Here is a 17,754-nt window from a genome sequence, read left to right as displayed (position 1 = left end):
GCATAATTGGCCTAGTGTTGTCCGGGTGAGGGAGGGTTTGGCCGGTAGGGAAATCCTTGTCTCATCGCGCACCAGCGAATCCTGTGGCGGGCCGGGCGCAGTGCGCGCTAACCAAGGTTGCCAGGTGCACTGTGTTTCCTCCGACACATTGGTGCGGCTGGCTTCCGGGTTGGTTGGCGCTGTGTTAAGAAGCAGTGCGGCTTGGTTGGGTTGTGTATCGGAGGACGCATGACTTTCAACCTTCTTCTCTCCCGAGCCCATACGGGAGTTGTAGCGATGAGACAAGATAGTAGCTACTAAACAATTGGATACCACGAAATTAGGGAGAAAAATGGGTAAAAAAAAATACAAATATAGTGAGGGCCAGCCAACAAGAGCATACAGGTCACAGTGGTGGGGAGTATATGGAGCTTTGGTGACAAAACAGATGGCACTGTTGTAGCAAACTGGATGTAGTCTGAGTAGAGTGTTGGAGGCTATTTTATAAAGGACATCGCTGAAGTCAAGGATCAGTAGGATAGTCAGTTTTACGAGGGTATGTTTGGCAGCATGAGTGAGGGAGGCTTTGTTGCAAAATAGGAAGCCGATTCTAGATTTAATTTTGGATTGGAGACACTTAATGTGAGTCTGGAAGAAGAGTTTACAGTAACCAGACACCTAGGTATTTGTAGTTGTCCACATATTCTAGGTCAGAACCGTCCAGAGTAGTGATGCTAGTCAGGCGGGGGGGTGCGGGCAGCAATCAGTTGAAGAGAATGCACTTAGTTTTACTAGCATTTAAAAGCAGTTGGAGGCCACGGAAGGAGTTTTGTATGGCGTTGAAGCTCATTTGGAGGAGTCCAAAGAAAGGCCAGAAGTATACAGAATGGTGTCGTCTGCGTAGAGGTGGATCAGGGAATCACCAGCAGCAAGAGCAACGTCATTGATATATACAGAGAAAAGAGTCGGCCCGAGAATTGAACCCTGTGGCACCCCCATAGAAACCAGAGGTCCGGACAAAAGGCCCTCCAATTTGACACACTGAACTCTGAGAAGTAGTTGGTGAACCAGGCGAGGCAGTCAGTTGAGGAGCCAAGTCTATTGAGTCTGCCGATAAGAACGCTGTGATTGACAGAAAGCCTTGGCCAGGTCGATGAAGACGGCTGCACAGTACTGTCTTTTATCGATGGCGGTTATGATATTGTTTAGGACCGTGGAGCGTGGCTGAGGTGCACCCATGACCAGCCAGGTGGAAAGCATGGCCAGCCGTAGAAAAATGCTTATTGAAATGATCGATTATCATAGATTTATCGGTGGTGACAGTGTTCCCTATCCTCAGTGCAGTGGGCAGCTGGGAGGAGGTGCTCTTATTTTCCATGGGCTTTACAGTGTCCCAGAACTTTTTGGAGTTAGTGCTACAGGAAACCATTTTCTGTTTGAGAAAGCTAGCCTTCACTTTCTTAACTGACTATAAATCGGTTCCTGACTTCCCTAAAAAGTTGCATATCACGGGGGCTATTCGATGCTAATGCAGAACACCACAGGATGTTTTTGTGCTGGTCAAGGGCAGTCAAGTCTGGGGTGAACAAAGGGCTGTATCTGTTCTATATCTGTTCTTAGTTCTACATTTTTGAACGGAGCATGCTCATTTATTTAAGATGGTGAGAAAAGCAGTTTTGAAGAGCAACCAGACATCCTCTGTTGACGGGATGAGGTCAATATCCTTCCAGGATACCCGGATGCAAATTTTCATAACAGAAAGCATTACGCAAGCAAAATTAATTGACCAAAAGCGCATCTGAAAGAGCCCAGTCGGCCATTTCAAAATAGAATTGAGTTTCTCTCCTCACTTTGGGAATTGATTTTTCCCCTCTCAAAAAGCTGCATTGGCCCAAAGGTTCCTTGGCTGCCTCCACGCTATATTTTCCTGTTACGTAACAATCAGAAACATGACAACTGCCCAGGATCGGATTTTTTGGCAGAAGTGGTTGTTCGCTGAGGAACATAGTGTATAGAGCCTGTGGTCAGGGGTGTCAGAACACATTACAGCCACACACGTAAACACCACAACCTGTGGGAGAGCGCAACAGAGAGCGAGCAACCCTGAGCTCTCTCTCCACTCTGAGGCTTATCCCTCTCACCCCACCAGTCATACTCCCACTCGTTTTCTCCTCGTGTGTTATGTAAGGGGGCTGTGTAGGAGTTCCATAAGCCAGCGGTGGTGTGGTGCTCACTTGGCCCGCTCCCGGAGGCCCTCCAGCAGGCGCTGGGACTGGGCCGCTCCCCCGGACTCCTTGGCTCCCAGCGATGACATGAGGAAGTGGAGGTCGTTGAACAACAGCACATGGTCGTCAGTGTGGGGCTCTGTGAGTTGTTGCAGCTCCCGCCAGCGGTCCTTCACGCACACACCTGACACACAGGAGGAAAGTAAATCAAAAGACACACAAACCTATCGATAAGACACACACACACACACCTGACTAGACACTAGATACACATAGTAAGTTGAGTGCACGTAACAGTAAACTTGGGCAGTAGGCATGTCTAACCCTCCATCTCCAGTCTGTAGAGTAGAGAGCAGGCGTCCACAGTGTCCAGCATGGCCCCTGAAGCCCTACCGCGCCGAGACACCTGAGGGGAAACAGTCACTTCTGTTCAGTACACAGACGTATGTCACAACCTGTGACTTCAGCCGTATGGGTAACTATGTGTTTAAATGCCTCTCCAACAAGGGAATATCAATTTGCTCATTTTTTATTTGACCTTTATTTAACTAAGCAAGTCAGTTAAGAACAAATTCTTATTTTCAATAACGGCCTAGGAACAGTGGGTTAACTGCCTGTTCAGGGGCAGAACGACATATTTGTACCTTGTCAGCTCGGAGATTTGAACTTGCAACCTTTCGTTTACTAGTCCAACACTTTAACCACTAGGCTACCCTACCACCTCATACTTGCTTTACTTTCTAGAATTGATACAGTAGTTCCCTATCCATTTCCAATGTACCAATAAAATAATAAGGGCAGACTTGACTGCTGTATTTAAGCAATAAGGCAGGAGGGGGTGTGGTATATGACTGTTCTTATGCATGACGCAACATGGAGGGCTTGGATTGGCCATATACCACAAACCCCCGAGGTGCCTTATTGCTATTAGAAACTGGTTTCCAATGTAATTAAAGCAGTAAAACTATACGGTCTGATAGACCACGGCTGTCAGCCAATCAGCATTCAGGGCTCGAACCACCCAGTTTATTTAGCATATTATAAAATTACAGCATATGTTCCAGAGACACAATGTTGCTTTGCTGTTCATATTTTCCAGGGCTGTAACTACATACGAGGACACATGTTTTCTAATAAAAATAACAGAATATATAACACACACCGCTATCTCTCTCAGAATGACCTTCTTGATCCAAATCAGTCAGGTTTCAAGATTAGTCATTCAACTGAGACTGCTCTTCTCTGTATCACGGAGGCGCTCCGCACCGCTAAAGCTAACTCTCTCTTCTCTGCTCTCATCCTTCTAGACCTATCGGCTGCCTTCGATACTGTGAACCATCAGATCCTCCTCTCCACCCTCTCCGAGTTGGGCATCTCCGGCGCGGCCCACGCTTGGATTGCGTCCTACCTGACAGGTCGCTCCTACCAGGTGGCGTGGCGAGAATTTGTCTCCTCACCACGCGCTCTCACCACTGGTGTCCCCCAGGGCTCTGTTCTAGGCCCTCTCCTATTCTCGCTATACACCAAGTCACTTGGCTCTGTCATAACCTCACATGGTCTCTCCTATCATTGCTATGCAGACGACACACAATTAATCTTCTCCTTTCCCCCTTCTGATGACCAGGTGGCGAATCACATCTCTGCATGTCTGGCAGACATATCAGTGTGGATGACGGATCACCACCTCAAGCTGAACTTCGGCAAGACGGAGCTGCTCTTCCTCCCGGGGAAGGACTGCCCGTTCCATGATCTCGCCATCACGGTTGACAACTCCATTGTGTCCTCCTCCCAGAGCGCTAAGAACCTTGGCGTGATCCTGGACAACACCCTGTCGTTCTCAACTAACATCAAGGCGGTGGCCCGTTCCTGTAGGTTCATGCTCTACAACATCCGCAGAGTACGACCCTGCCTCACACAGGAAGCGGCGCAGGTCCTAATCCAGGCACTTGTCATCTCCCGTCTGGATTACTGCAACTCGCTGTTGGCTGGGCTCCCTGCCTGTGCCATTAAACCCCTACAACTCATCCAGAACGCCGCAGCCCGTCTAGTGTTCAACCTTCCCAAGTTCTCTCACGTCACCCCGCTCCTCCGCTCTCTCCACTGGCTTCCAGTTGAAGCTCGCATCCGCTACAAGACCATGGTGCTTGCCTACGGAGCTGTGAGGGGAACGGCACCTCAGTACCTCCAGGCTCTGATCAGGCCCTACACCCAAATAAGGGCACTGCGTTCATCCACCTCTGGCCTGCTCGCCTCCCTACCACTGAGGAAGTACAGTTCCCGCTCAGCCCAGTCAAAACTGTTCGCTGCTCTGGCTCCCCAATGGTGGAACAAACTCCCTCACGACAGCGGAGTCAATCACCACCTTCCGGAGACACCTGAAACCCCACCTCTTTAAGGAATACCCAGGATAGGATAAAGTAATCCTTCTCCCCCCCCCTTAAAATATTTAGATGCACTATTGTAAAGTGGCTGTTCCACTGGATGTCATAAGGTGAATGCACCAATTTGTAAGTCGCTCTGGATAAGAGCGTCTGCTAAATGACTTAAATGTAAATGTAAAAATGTAACACACAGTCAATAGCTTGGACACACCTAATCATTCAAGGGCTTTTCTTTCTTTTTTAAAACTATTTTCTACATTGTAGACTATGAAATAACACATATGAAATCATGTTGTAAGAGAAAAAATATATATAAAAAGTGTTAACCAAATCAAAATATATTTTACATTTGAGATTCTTCAAAGTTGCCACCCTTTGCCTTGACAGCTCTGCACTCATTATCTCAACCAGCTTCATGAGGTAGTCACCTGGAATGCATTTCAATTAACAGGTGTGCCCTCTTAAAAGTTACTTTGTGGAATTTCTTAACTTCTGAATGCGTTTGAGCCAATCACTTGTGTTGTGACAAGGTAGGGGTGGTATACAGATCTCCCTATTTGGTAAAATACCAAGTCCATGTTATGGAAAGAACAAATAAGCAAAGAGAAACAGCCCATCGGTCAGTCAATACGGAACATTTAATATATAATATATGCCATTTAGCAGACGCTTTTATCCAAAGCGACTTACAGTCATGTGTGCATACATTCTACGTATGGGTGGTCCCGGGGATCGAACCCACTACCCTGGCGTTACAAGCGCCATGCTCTACCAACTGAGCTACAGAAGGACCACATTTAAAGAACTTTGAACGTTTCTTCAAGTGCAATCGCAAAAACCATCAATCACTATGCTGAAACTGGCTCTCATGAGGACCGCCACAAGAAAGGAAGAGAAGAGCCAAATTTACCTCTGCTGCAGAGTTACCAGCCTCAGAAATTGCAGCCCAAATAAATGCTTCAGAGTTCAAGTAACAGACACATCAACTGTTCAGAGGAGACTGCATGAATCAGGCCTTCACGGTCCAATTGCTGCAAAGAAACCACTACTAAAAGGACATCAATAAGAAGAAGAGACTTGCTTTTGCCAAGAAATACGAGCAATGGACATTAGACCGGTGGAAATCGGTCCTCCAAATTTGAGATTTTTGGTTCCAACCGCCGTGTCTTTGTGAGACGCAGAGTAGGTGAACGGATGATCTCTGCATGTGTGGTTCCCACCGTGAAGGTGTGATGGTGCTTTGCTGGTGACAGTGATTTATTTAGAATTCAAAAAGGCACACTTAACCAGCATGGCTACCACAGCATTCTGCAGCTATACGACATCCAATCTGGTTTGCGCTTAGTGGTACTATCATTTATTTTTCAACAGGACTACTACATGATTCCATATGTGATATTTCATAGTTTTGATATCTTCAATATTATTCACCAATGTAGAAAATAGTAAAAATAAAGACCCTAGAATGAGTAGTTGTGTCCCACCCACCCAAAAGTAAGTACATCCTCCCCTCTTTTGGGAAGGCTTTCCACTAGATATGGGAACATTGGAGTTTTAGTGAGGTCTGAAACTCCCTGCAGCAACCTTAGTTACGGCACTGACCCCCCCCACCCCCCCCAATTCGCTTTGGATTTACTCTTTGCCCATAAAAATACCACACCGCTATCATGTTGTGAACAAAAACCGATTGAACTTGTATTTTAAGGTGACCCCACGTCTGCAGCACCGTACAGCTTTTACTCTGCTCCCATACAGTAAGTGCTGCTACAGTAGGATTCTTGGAAGGCCTTTGGTACGCCGTCTGCGAGGCCAAATTAGTCTCGATGAGAACTTATTGAGAGCACTAACCTGGCTGTCAAATATGTTCAGAGCTGCATCATAATCTCCCTGCGGGGGAGAAAACACAAACAAATCCAAATTGAAAAACAAGTATGAGTCTTAAAGTTAATTACACAGATAAGGCACACTAATACAAACATGACCAACTGTAATCAACTTCACACTTCAGAGAACCCACAGAAAGGTACAACAAATATCAATTGTATCCCCAACAGCCCTACTGTGTGATAACAGTGCACTTGATTGGAGTATCTCATTACAATCTGTACCTTTTCGATGAAGTATAGGGCCCAATGCCAGTAGTTGTGACAGGCTAGCATGTCACATCCCTGCAAATGAAAACGTCAAAGTTAATTACGTATTTACACAGATAGTTGAAGCCTAGCCTGGTGCCAGAGCTGTATGCATTGGCATGACAATGACTATAGGAGTTGGGGCGGCACGTGGCCTAGTGGTTAGAGCGTTGGGCCAGTAACTGAAAGGTAGCTGGATTGAATCTCCGAGATGACAAGGTAAAAATCAGTCGTTCTGCTACTGAAAATGGCAGTTAACCCACTGTTCCTCAGTAGGCCTTCATAATAAATAATGGATTTGTTCTTAACTGACTTGCCTAGTTAAATAAAAAAGGTGTTTTTTTTTCTTTTTTCAAGGAGCTGGCAAGTCAGCACAAACAGATCTGGTACCAGGCCATATTGAGGTGTTGAATGACATAACATGCAGCAGTTGGACTCGTGATGAAAACCCACCGCCCAGTCTTTCTCTGTGCTCTCCATGAACTTGAGGCCCTTTTCCACCTCAGCCTTCATCTCGTAGACGTGGGCTACAGAGTGGACACACCAGGCATCCTCCGGGGTTAGAGCCAGGCCCTGGGGGTTAGAGAAGAAGATTGTAGATTGAACTACCTCATGGTAGCACATTGGTCAGTCTAGTTGATTGCCTACGCAACAGAAACGTCTGCACAGTAATAAGACATCTTCTGAATGTGGTTTGATTGCCATCAAGGTTGGACAATTTAACCAGCGGAGGTCATCGTTGCATGACGACAGAATGAATGATTGACAGCTCCAAATCATTTCCATGGCAAATTGACACCGCCAGAAACATCTCACCTCTTTAGCTATTTTCTCAGCCTGGTCATAAAAATGAGTCTCCAGAAGTCCAAAGGAATATAAGCCTTTTAGGTAGCTGCAGGAAAAAGCAAAGAAAGTACCAGTATTAAAGCAGTGCTACAGCAATAGCAGACCCGAGGCAAGCTAGCTAGGTCAATATTCGTGTAGTGCATTTAAGGATGAATTATAACGCCCTATAATAAATAGCCATCCATTTGTTTTTTGGGGGAAAAAAGAAAGAAAAAAACGTTTGAAAATGGGATCATTCGATTTGAAATCGACTGTTGGGACTCATGGTCTGACTGCCAGTGGTGATTGTGGATCACAGTAAACACTTATATACAGAGGCAATTACTGTCTAGCCGAGAGGGAGCCTATGATGAAATACTATGAGTTATTTAACAAGAATGGCCCTCAAGAGTTCACATGATATGAAAAATACAGTATTACAAAGGCTATATCTGACTGAAACCTTGCGTCTCAGTACTTGATTCATCCATGAAGAGCACACTTCACCAGCGTGCCAGTGGCCATAGAAGGTGAGCATTTGCCCACTGAAGTCGGTTACGGCGCTAAACTGCAGTCAGGTCAAGACATTGGTGAGGAATAAGCTTTTTGTGCATATGCAACATTTCTGGGATATTTTATTTCAGCTCATGAAACCAACACTTTACAAGTTGCATTTATATTTTTGTTCAGTGTAAATGCCATGAACCTATCACAATGCCCTGACAATCCGATAATACCCCCTTGGTACAGCTAACAATTGCATATCCTCAGAGAAAAAAAAAGACCCATGTGCAATTGTGTAATGACTACCTATAGAGAGGCATGTGGGGCTTCCAGTGAGGCAGCACCTACCTATAAAGAGGCATGTGGGGCTTCCAGTGAGGCAGCACCCGGGCCACAGAGTCTCTCATCTGGATCTGTGCCCCTAGGTAGAAGAAGCTGTCGTGGGCAAACTTCAGGGCGAGCAGGTCAGTAGGGTGTTCCACCAGGATCTCCTCCCAAACATCACACGCCTTAGGGAAGTTCCTACAGGGGACAGACAGTAGTTATTCTCTATTGTCTTAAGTCACATTAAAACCACAGGAACGCAATGAAAGCAAATCAACATCAGATCAAATGAGAGATGTTACTTTGGTTTTAGATTGGAGTTGTGCTACTTAATTGTGCTCTTGGAGATTCATATTATTTCTCTATAGCTAAGATGTATTTGTAGACTTGAGGAAGGAACTGTTTTTAGAAGCATGTGACGAAGTCATAAGGCCGAGTCGCCTGGTAAAAACAAAGATACTGGTGTGTGAATGGTCTGTTTTGCTTGGTGACCTCAATTCTCCAGTGTATTCCTTTGACCCTGTTCCAAGGCTATTACACAAGACGAGCCCAACAGATGTGGTTTTGTTTTCGCTTGTGGAATCTCTTCTGCTGTCCAAAATTTGGACCTCAATATCAGTGCTAGTACAGTTCTATTGTCCCCTGGGAACAATAAAGTAAATCAGGGCCCGTATCCACTAAGCGTCTCCCGAGTAGAAGATGGGAGGATAGAGACATTTTACTCTTACGGGTAAAAATCTATGCATGAAGCTTCTTTCGTCATCAGCGTCACACCTAGTCAGATATTTAGGAGACCACATGAGCTATCCTAACCAGTTAAGTGTTACTAGCAGGTGTCTTGATAATAGACAAATGCAGTGAGTCAGTGGTTCCTCCACCACATGCAAATTCTTTGGAGTTCTTAAAATAATGGTTTTTATACATCTATATGATCAATCCATAATTAACTTAGACCTACAGTACCAATCAAAAGTTTGGACACACCTACTCCAAGGGTTTTTCTTTTTCTTTTTACTATTTTCTACATTGTGGAATTTTAGTGAAGAAATCAAAACTAATGAATTGACACATTTGGAATCATGCAGTAACCAACAAAATAAGTGTAAATCAAAATATAATTAATATTTTAGATTCTTCAAAGTAGCCAACCTTTTCCTTGACAGCTTTGCACACACGAGGCATTCTCAACAAGCTTCAACTGGAACACTTTTCCAACAATCTGGAAGGAGTTCCCCCATATGCTGAGCACTTGTTGACTGCTTTTCCTTCAGTTGTTCAACTCATCCCAAACCACCTCAATTGGGTTGGGGTTGGGTGATTGTGGAGGCCAGGTCATCTGATGCAGCACTCTATCACTCACTTTTCCTGTTGAAAATGAAATGATGCACAAACCAGATGGGATGACGTATCGCTGAGGTGGCCGTGCTGGTTTAGTGTGCCTTAAATTCTAAATAAAATCCCTCAGTGTCACCTGCAAGGCACCCCCACACCATCACTCCATGCTTCACAGTGGGGACCACACATACGGAGATCATCCGTTCACCTACTCTGCGTCTCAAAAAGACACAGCGGTTGGAACCAAAAATCTCAAATTTGGACTCATCAAACCAAATGACAGATTTCTACCAGTCTAATGTCCATTGCTCGTGTTTCTTTGCCCAGGCAAGTCTCTTCTTATTACTGGTGTCCTTTAGTAGTGGTTTCTTTGCAGCAATTCGAACATGAAGGCCTGATTTACCTAGTTACCCCTGAACAATTGATGTTGAGATCAGTCTGTTACTTGAACTCTGAAGCATTTATTTGTGCTGCAATTTCTGAGGCAGGTAACTCCAATGAACTTATCCTCTGCAGCAGAAGTAACTCTGGGTCTTCCTTTCCTGTGGCGGTCCTCATGAGAGACAGTTTCATCATAGTGCTTGATGGTTTTTGCAACTGCACTTGAAGAAACATAAAAGGTTACTGAAACTTTCCGCATTGACTGACCATGTTTTAAAGGAATAATGGACTGTCATTTTTCCTTGCTTATTTGAGCTGTTCTTGCCATAATATGGACTTGGTCTTTTACCAAATAGGGTTATATTCTGTATACCTCCCGTACAACATAACTGATTGGCACAAACACATTAAGAAGGAAAGACATACAAATTAACTTTTAACTAGGCACTCCTGTTATTGAAATGCATTACAGGTGACTAACTCATGAAGCTGGTTGAGAGAAAGCTTTGCACACTCTTGGCAGTCATCCATTTAGATTTGTTTAACACATTTTTGGTGATTCCATGTGTTATTTCATAGTTTTGATGACTTCACTATTATTCTACCATGTAGAAATGTAAAGGAAAACCCCTTGAATGAGTAGGTGTCCAAACTTGACTGGTACTGTTCATCTTGCACTTCCGACTATGATTTCACATGAGGCCTATTACACAATTATATATACCTGAATACTTATAATCACTAAGCTAATAAACATGTTTGGCTTTTTTATTATTTAATTAGCTACATCATGTTATTCCAAGTCATCCTTTTGGAGCACAACATCACATTGTTAAAAAAAAGATATCTACATTGGGTATGCCTATAAGTTGGGCAATTGAAGTCATCTAGGGCTTATGTTAACGTTGTATTGCAACATTGTATGCAACATTATCGGCAAGTGTAATCATTATGCCGATTTGCAAAACGTTTGTTCCATTTAGTTCTTAAAACGGTAAACAGTTTCTTTAATAAATACACCCCTACTGTACCCTAGCAATTTGGAGATGTTAAACCGGAGTGACAAGTGTGCTGACGTAATATTGTCCAAATTCAGAATTGGTTATGCAGGCCAACATATTAGCCAATAATTAAGAGTAGGCAAAGTGATCGTGCGGGGTGACAATTAGATCAAACTTTTTACCATTGCAACATTTGATGTACAGTCACATTCACCGTGGTTGTCTGAAGTACATTGCCTATAGAGTTCACAGATGGCGATGCCATACAGCGATTGGATATTCCCCATCATTTTGCAACAAAGTCAGAGCGTCATCACCAGCTTTCCTTTGCGGTAACTCAAACTGTCGGGATGACCAGCTGAGAAACTTATGAGTTGATTTTACTCTTGGCTTAGAGTTTGTCTGGGCAGTGTACTACCACCATCCTAAAAACCTACCATTAGCTGGGTGTTTATTGTCGTTTTAAATTAGGTTAACAGGATTCCTAGGACTTTTTCTGAGATGTTTTGTGGCTACAGACCCAGATCGCTCTCAGATCTCCAGTGGTTCCCTGGTTCTCACCCCTTGGAGAAGTGCTCCATGGCCCTGACGTGCAGCCTCTCCCTGGTGGTAATGTCCTGCTGGATCTGGCCGAGCTCTACAGTCCTCTTCACCGCGCTGGCCAGGCGCTCGTTCAGAAGAACCGAACTCCCTGTCCCCACCAGCTCCATCCCCGTGCTGATCACATGACCCATCACTACAGGGCACAGGGACACTTTTGGTAAGTCTGAAGGCCTAGTCAACCCCTAGATACTCATTCACTATTCTCTCAAAAGCTACAGTAGTCGTGATAAATGTAGACCCTCAGAGTTAACATCGGATAGTTGGAATTCAACCTCATAGCTCCAATCCTAGACACTTCTCAATGATCTGAAAGAATTGTATGGATGTAAAATAATATGGCCATGGCTCCACCTCGTCATCTGAAAGGAAGGTAGAATTTCCACCAGATTAGTTACACCCATCCGCTCCGTTCAGATCTATAAGAAGTGTCCTGACGTAAGGCTAGGGTTGATTTCAGACTGGGACGCTCACAGCACTGTACTACACTTCAATGTTAGCTTAATCCTCAATGTTACAATGTTGTACTGTATTTAGACTGAAGTCCTGAATGTAGCCTAGTGAGTGTCATTGCTATAGCCTTACTGCTCCAGTAACCTCTTTCGAGTGCTTGTTAATAATGTATCTTTATAGGCTGAACATGATTCTGTGCAGGCCTACTAAGGGTTTAACACCCATACAATGCTATCTTTTTTATGAGGAAAAATTGATTACCAGAAGTCTCACTATGTTTTTACATACCAAAGTCAGGGTCAGCTGACTTGATTGCAGACATGCATCCCTCGACTCCTCCAAGGTTCTCATCATTGCGCCAGGTTACATACTGGGATTTGAAGATAACGCACAAACCCCCCCAAAATTTAACAGAATGTGTTCAGATCACAAAAAGGAACATATGTCTCTCTCCAGTAAGTTGTAAGGTTTATGTCAGCAATTATACACAATGACCATTGTTACTTTTTTTTTGTCCACAAGGAAAAAGGCCATTTTAGGCTTAGGGGTTAGATTCAAGGTTACAACAGTGTAGGCTCCTTAGTGGAGGGAAGGGAGGACCATCCTACTCAGTGAATTTCACAAAAATGTAAAGTGAAACATTAAAAGTTATCCTTTTTACATTTTAGTCATTTACCAGATGGTCTTATCCAGATCGACTTACAGTTGGTGCATTTAAGATACTGTGATGTGTGGTTGTCCCATCTAGCGAAGTACATTTTCTTCAATAAAGTAGCTATCAGCAAAGTCAGTAAATTGTGAGTGTTAGGTCACGAAAGGCTATTTTTGATAAAACTATACTTAACAAAAATGTAAACGCAACATGTAAAGTGTTGGTCCAATGTTTCATGAGCTGAATAAAAGTCCCCAGAAAGGTTCCAAATGCAATGAAAAGCTCATTTCTCTCACATTTTGAGCATACATTTGTTTCCACCGATTTAGTGAGCCTTTCTCTTTTGCCAATATATCCATCCAGAGGTCTTTGTGGGCTATACTCAGCCTTGTCTCAGGATGGTAAGTTGGTGGTTGAAGATATCCCTCTAGTGGTGTGGGGGCTGTGCTTTGGCAAAGTGGGTGGGGTTATATCCTTCCTGTTTGGCCCTGTCCGGGGGTGTCCTCGGATGGGGCCACAGTGTCTCCTGACCCCTCCTGTCTCAGCCTCCAGTATTTATGCTGCAGTAGTCTGTGTCGGGGGGCAGGGGTCAGTTTGTTATATCTGGAGTACTTCTCCTGTCCTATTCGGTGTCCTGTGTGAATCTAAGTGTGCGTTCTCTTTCTTTCTCCCTCTCGGAGGACCTGAGCCCTAGGATCATGCCCCAGGACTACCTGACATGATGACTGCTCGATATCCCCAGTCCACCTGGCCATGCTGCTGCTCCAGTTTCAACTGTTCTGCCTTATTATTCGACCATGCTGGTCATTTATGAACATTTGAACATCTTGGTCATGTTCTGTTATAATCTCCACCCGGCACAGCCAGAAGAGGACTGGCCACCCCACATATGCTCTCTCTAATTCTCTCTTTCTTTCTCTCTCTCAGAGGACCTGAGCCCTAGGACCATGCCCCAGGACTACCTGACATGATGACTCCTTGCTGTCCCCAGTCCACCTGGCCATGCTGCTGCTCCAGTTTCAACTGTTCTGCCTTATTATTATTATTCGACCATGCTGGTCATTTATGAACATTTGAACATCTTGGCCATGTTCTCTTATAATCTCCACCCGGCACAGCCAGAAGAGGACAGGCCACCCCACATAGCCTGGTTCCTCTAGGTTTCTTCCTAGGTTTTGGCCTTTCTAGGGAGTTTTTCCTAGCCACCGTGCTTCTACACCTGCATTGCTTGCTGTTTGGGGTTTTAGGCTGGGTTTCTGAACAGCACTTTGAGATATCAGCTGATGTACGAAGGGCTATATAAATAAAATAGATTTGATTTAATCCACCTCACAGGTGTGGCATATAATTGTGTAATTTTTATTTAACCAGGCAAGTCAGTTCAGAACAAATTCTTATTTACAATGACCGCCTAGGAACAGCGGGTTAACTGCCTTGTTCAGGGGCAGAACACATTTTTACCTTGTCAGCTTGGGTTTTTGATCTAGCAACCTTTCGGTTACTGGCCCAAAGCTCTAACCACTAAGCTAATTAAACAGCATTATCATTACACAGGTGCAACTTGTGCTTGGGACAATAAACAGATGTCTCATGTTTTGAGAGAGCGTGAAATTAGTATGCAGGAACGTCCACCAGAGCTGTTGCCAGATCATTTCATGTTAATTTCTCTACCATAAGCCACCTCTAACATCTTGGAGAATTTGGCAGTATATACAACCGGACTCACAAACGCAAACCACGTGTAACCACACCAGCCTAAAACCTCCACATCTGGCTTCTTCACCTGCGGGATCATCGGAGCCCAGCCACCCCGAAATCTGATAAAACTGTGGGTTTGCACAACCAAAGAATTTCTGCGCAAACTGTCAGAAACGGTCTCAGGGAAGCTCATCTGCGTGCTCGTCGTTCCCACCAGTGTCTTGACCTGACTGCAGTTCGGCGTTGTAGCAGACTTCAGTGGGAACATGCTCACCTTCAATCGCCCCTGGCACGCTGGAGAAGTGTGCTCTTCACGGATGAAGTCCGGTGTCAACTGTATCGGGCAGATGGCAGACAGCGTGTATGGCGTTGTGTGGGCGAGTGGTTTGCTGATGTCAACGTTGTGAACAGAGAGCCACATGCTGGCGGTGGGGTTATGGTACAGGCAGGCATAAGCTACGGAACATGAACACAATTGCATTTTGAATGCACAGAGATACAGTGACGAGATTCTGAGGCCCATTGTTGTGTCAATCATCCGCCGCCATCACCTCATGTTTCAGCATGATAATGCACAGCCCCATGTCACAAGGATCTGTACATAATTCTTGGAAGCTAAAAATGTCCCAGTTTTTCCAAGAACTGCATTGGGATGCTCTGGATCAACATGTATGACAGTATGTTCCAGTTCCTGCCAATATCCAGCAGCTTCGATCGCACGGCTATTGAAGAGGAGTGGGACAATATTCCACTCTATGCGAAGGAGATGTGTCACGCTGCATGAGGAAAATGGTGGTAACACCAGATATTGACTGGTTTTCTGAACCAAGCCCCTACCTATTTTTTAAGGTATCTGTGATCAACAGATGCATATCTGTATTCCCCGTCATGTGAAATCCATAGATTAGGGCCTAATGAACTTAAATGGACTGATTTCCTTATATGAACTGCAACTCAGTAACATCGTTGAAATTGTTGCATGTTGCGTTTATATTTTTGTTCAGTGTAATTATATTCAGGTCACCAAATAACTGATTAAAACAGTTGCAATGAAAATCTACAGCAGCCTCAACAGAACCCTCTAGGGTAGCACCATGGTGTAACCGGAGGACAGCTATTATCCATCCTCCTCTAGGTCCATTGACTTCAATACAAAACCTAGGAGGATCATGGTTCTCACCCTTTTCCATAGACTTACACGGTACTCATGACGACTTCTGGAGGACATCCACCAACCTTTCAGAGCTCTTGCAGCATGAACTGACATGTTCATCCAATCAAAGGATTTAGAGAATGAATCTAGTTCTGAATGCATGAGCTACAGCTATCTAGCACTGAAGTGCATAACGTGTGGTGAGATGACTCAAAGAGAGAAAGACAATAATTGAACAGTTAAAATAATTTCTTAAATTAAGAAGCAGCAGCGACATGTGAGAAAGCGAGCGCTCGCTATATTTCATTGTATTTTATCTTACCTTTCACCTTATTACAGTAGCTAAATAATGCAGCTAATTTAGCCAACTCAACAACTTGACTCAAACAGAGAGGAATGCTATTCATGTTAGCCAGCAAGCTAAGGCTAGCCAACACTGCATCTCTTCCAAGTCAAGGTAAACTTTCTATTTTATTAATTTATTGCCACGAGGCCCAACGGTGTAATTGCTAAACTGTTTGCTATACTGCATGATAGTACACATGGATTGGATTGTGGGTTTACTAACATGTTCGTTCTAGTAGCTATGTTGACTATGACGTTAGCTAATACGGCGAAAACGATATAGGCTGCGTAGTGGTTAGCGTTAGCAGTTATTGTATGAAGGTTGGGCTTAAGAGAGGTTTTTCACCTGGTGACAAACAGCTGTTGTGTTGGGCATTGAAGTGACAAGTGAAGGGAAAAGGTGAGAGAAAGAGAGAGTGTAAATGCAAGAAGGAATTATACAAGAAGCAAAGTGATGACGCTGCATGCGGCTGCTACGAAAATGTAATCTGTGTGTGCGGATGATCGGGGGTGTTTTTTATTCCAAAACGTTTATTAAACTGAAGCAAACGGAACAAAACGGGGATGGGCCTGCCTGAATTTGTCCAACAGAAACTATCGTTTTAGTTAACTGTTTGGACTAATGATTACACCCCAGATCAGCTAGATGAAGGTGGTATTGAATGTGTCACCTTGATTACTCCAATTTGTCTCAACCTTTACTTTATAAACGTTCATTTGTAGGCTAGGTTGTAGCTACCTCATGATGGGTATTGGGCAAATTCAAGTATCATGTAGTAGCATAAACCTATCGATTGTTACATAGAGCTGGGTGAATGGAATATCCAATATCATCCAATATGCTGTAATAGAAATAAGGCTATCCTCCCTAATCTTAAACGGCACCAACCGCCGCTGGGCTACAATTAGGTTTAGGGATAAAGGTTAAGGGAAAATAGGATCTTTCATGGGAATCAATTGTTTGGTCCCCACATAGATAGTAAAACAAATGTGTGTGTGTGTTTGTGTGTAGACAGAGCTAATAAAATGACTACCTGTGTGAGTATAGCATCATACATTTTGCAGGCCTCATTGCTGGATGTGGACAATGGTAGACCCTCTGCCCTCCAAGCCTAAGGAAATAGAAAGCGGTTATCACACTAACCTTACGTCCCTTGAGAGGAAACTAATCGGTTTGCCTTAGGAGACTTTTGCTATCAAGCGGGACTTTAGTGTGTGGAGGAAATTGTCCCTCGGCCAAAGTCTATCTGACTTAATCAGTTCATGAAACTCTAAAAAAAATTATTGCCGACAGACACCTTCACTGCCTAGGCTACTGCAATAGAAAATCGTTTATCGCGATAAAAATTTAGCCTACAAAAGTTACAGTAGCCTATGCAGCTTGCCGTCATGCAGAACAATAAAACAGGACAATAATGTAAAATGTAATTTATCCATTGAAAATAAAACAGTTAACCTCTATCTGAAATGTGGCATGGCCAATCAACAGCGCAGTAGCTTAATGGAAGGAAACAACCTGTGGGATGTAGCCTATTTTCTACTTTCCCGATATCATAGTCTATTGAATTTAAACAATAATAATATGCAATCCAATACATAACACGCAGCTCTGGTCATTGGTTAATTTACCTGACAATCCCTGAAACTAGACGCAATCATTTCTGCTAACTGCAGCGGTCTTCTTTTTCCTTGCGCAACTAAAAACTTTTCCGTTTCGACTGCACACACCCGCCCTTTGTACTGAGGAGATACACACAAATACCGGA

General features: G+C 44.0%; 1 protein-coding gene across 1 annotated transcript in view; it reads right to left on the bottom strand.

Annotated features, from left to right (window-relative positions):
- The window catches only part of ttc38 (tetratricopeptide repeat domain 38), a 22,864-nt gene extending 5,110 nt beyond the window's left edge, over window positions 1–17,754 (bottom strand). Inside the window, exons 1-11 of the mRNA XM_046310749.1 lie at window positions 17,618–17,754; window positions 17,023–17,100; window positions 12,429–12,510; window positions 11,649–11,823; window positions 8,395–8,568; window positions 7,534–7,609; window positions 7,171–7,290; window positions 6,694–6,753; window positions 6,434–6,472; window positions 2,529–2,610; window positions 2,214–2,388 (exon numbers count right to left, since the gene is read on the bottom strand). Of these exons, the coding sequence (XP_046166705.1) occupies window positions 2,214–2,388; window positions 2,529–2,610; window positions 6,434–6,472; window positions 6,694–6,753; window positions 7,171–7,290; window positions 7,534–7,609; window positions 8,395–8,568; window positions 11,649–11,823; window positions 12,429–12,510; window positions 17,023–17,100; window positions 17,618–17,647 (1,091 nt within the window). The 5' untranslated portion in view covers window positions 17,648–17,754. The remainder of the gene's footprint in view (window positions 1–2,213; window positions 2,389–2,528; window positions 2,611–6,433; window positions 6,473–6,693; window positions 6,754–7,170; window positions 7,291–7,533; window positions 7,610–8,394; window positions 8,569–11,648; window positions 11,824–12,428; window positions 12,511–17,022; window positions 17,101–17,617) is intronic.

This window comes from Oncorhynchus gorbuscha, linkage group LG02 (genome assembly GCF_021184085.1).
Source record: "Oncorhynchus gorbuscha isolate QuinsamMale2020 ecotype Even-year linkage group LG02, OgorEven_v1.0, whole genome shotgun sequence".
NCBI lineage: Eukaryota > Metazoa > Chordata > Actinopteri > Salmoniformes > Salmonidae > Oncorhynchus > Oncorhynchus gorbuscha.
The sequence above is the reverse complement of the archived record's forward strand: the minus strand, read 5'-3'. Positions and strand labels throughout refer to the sequence as shown.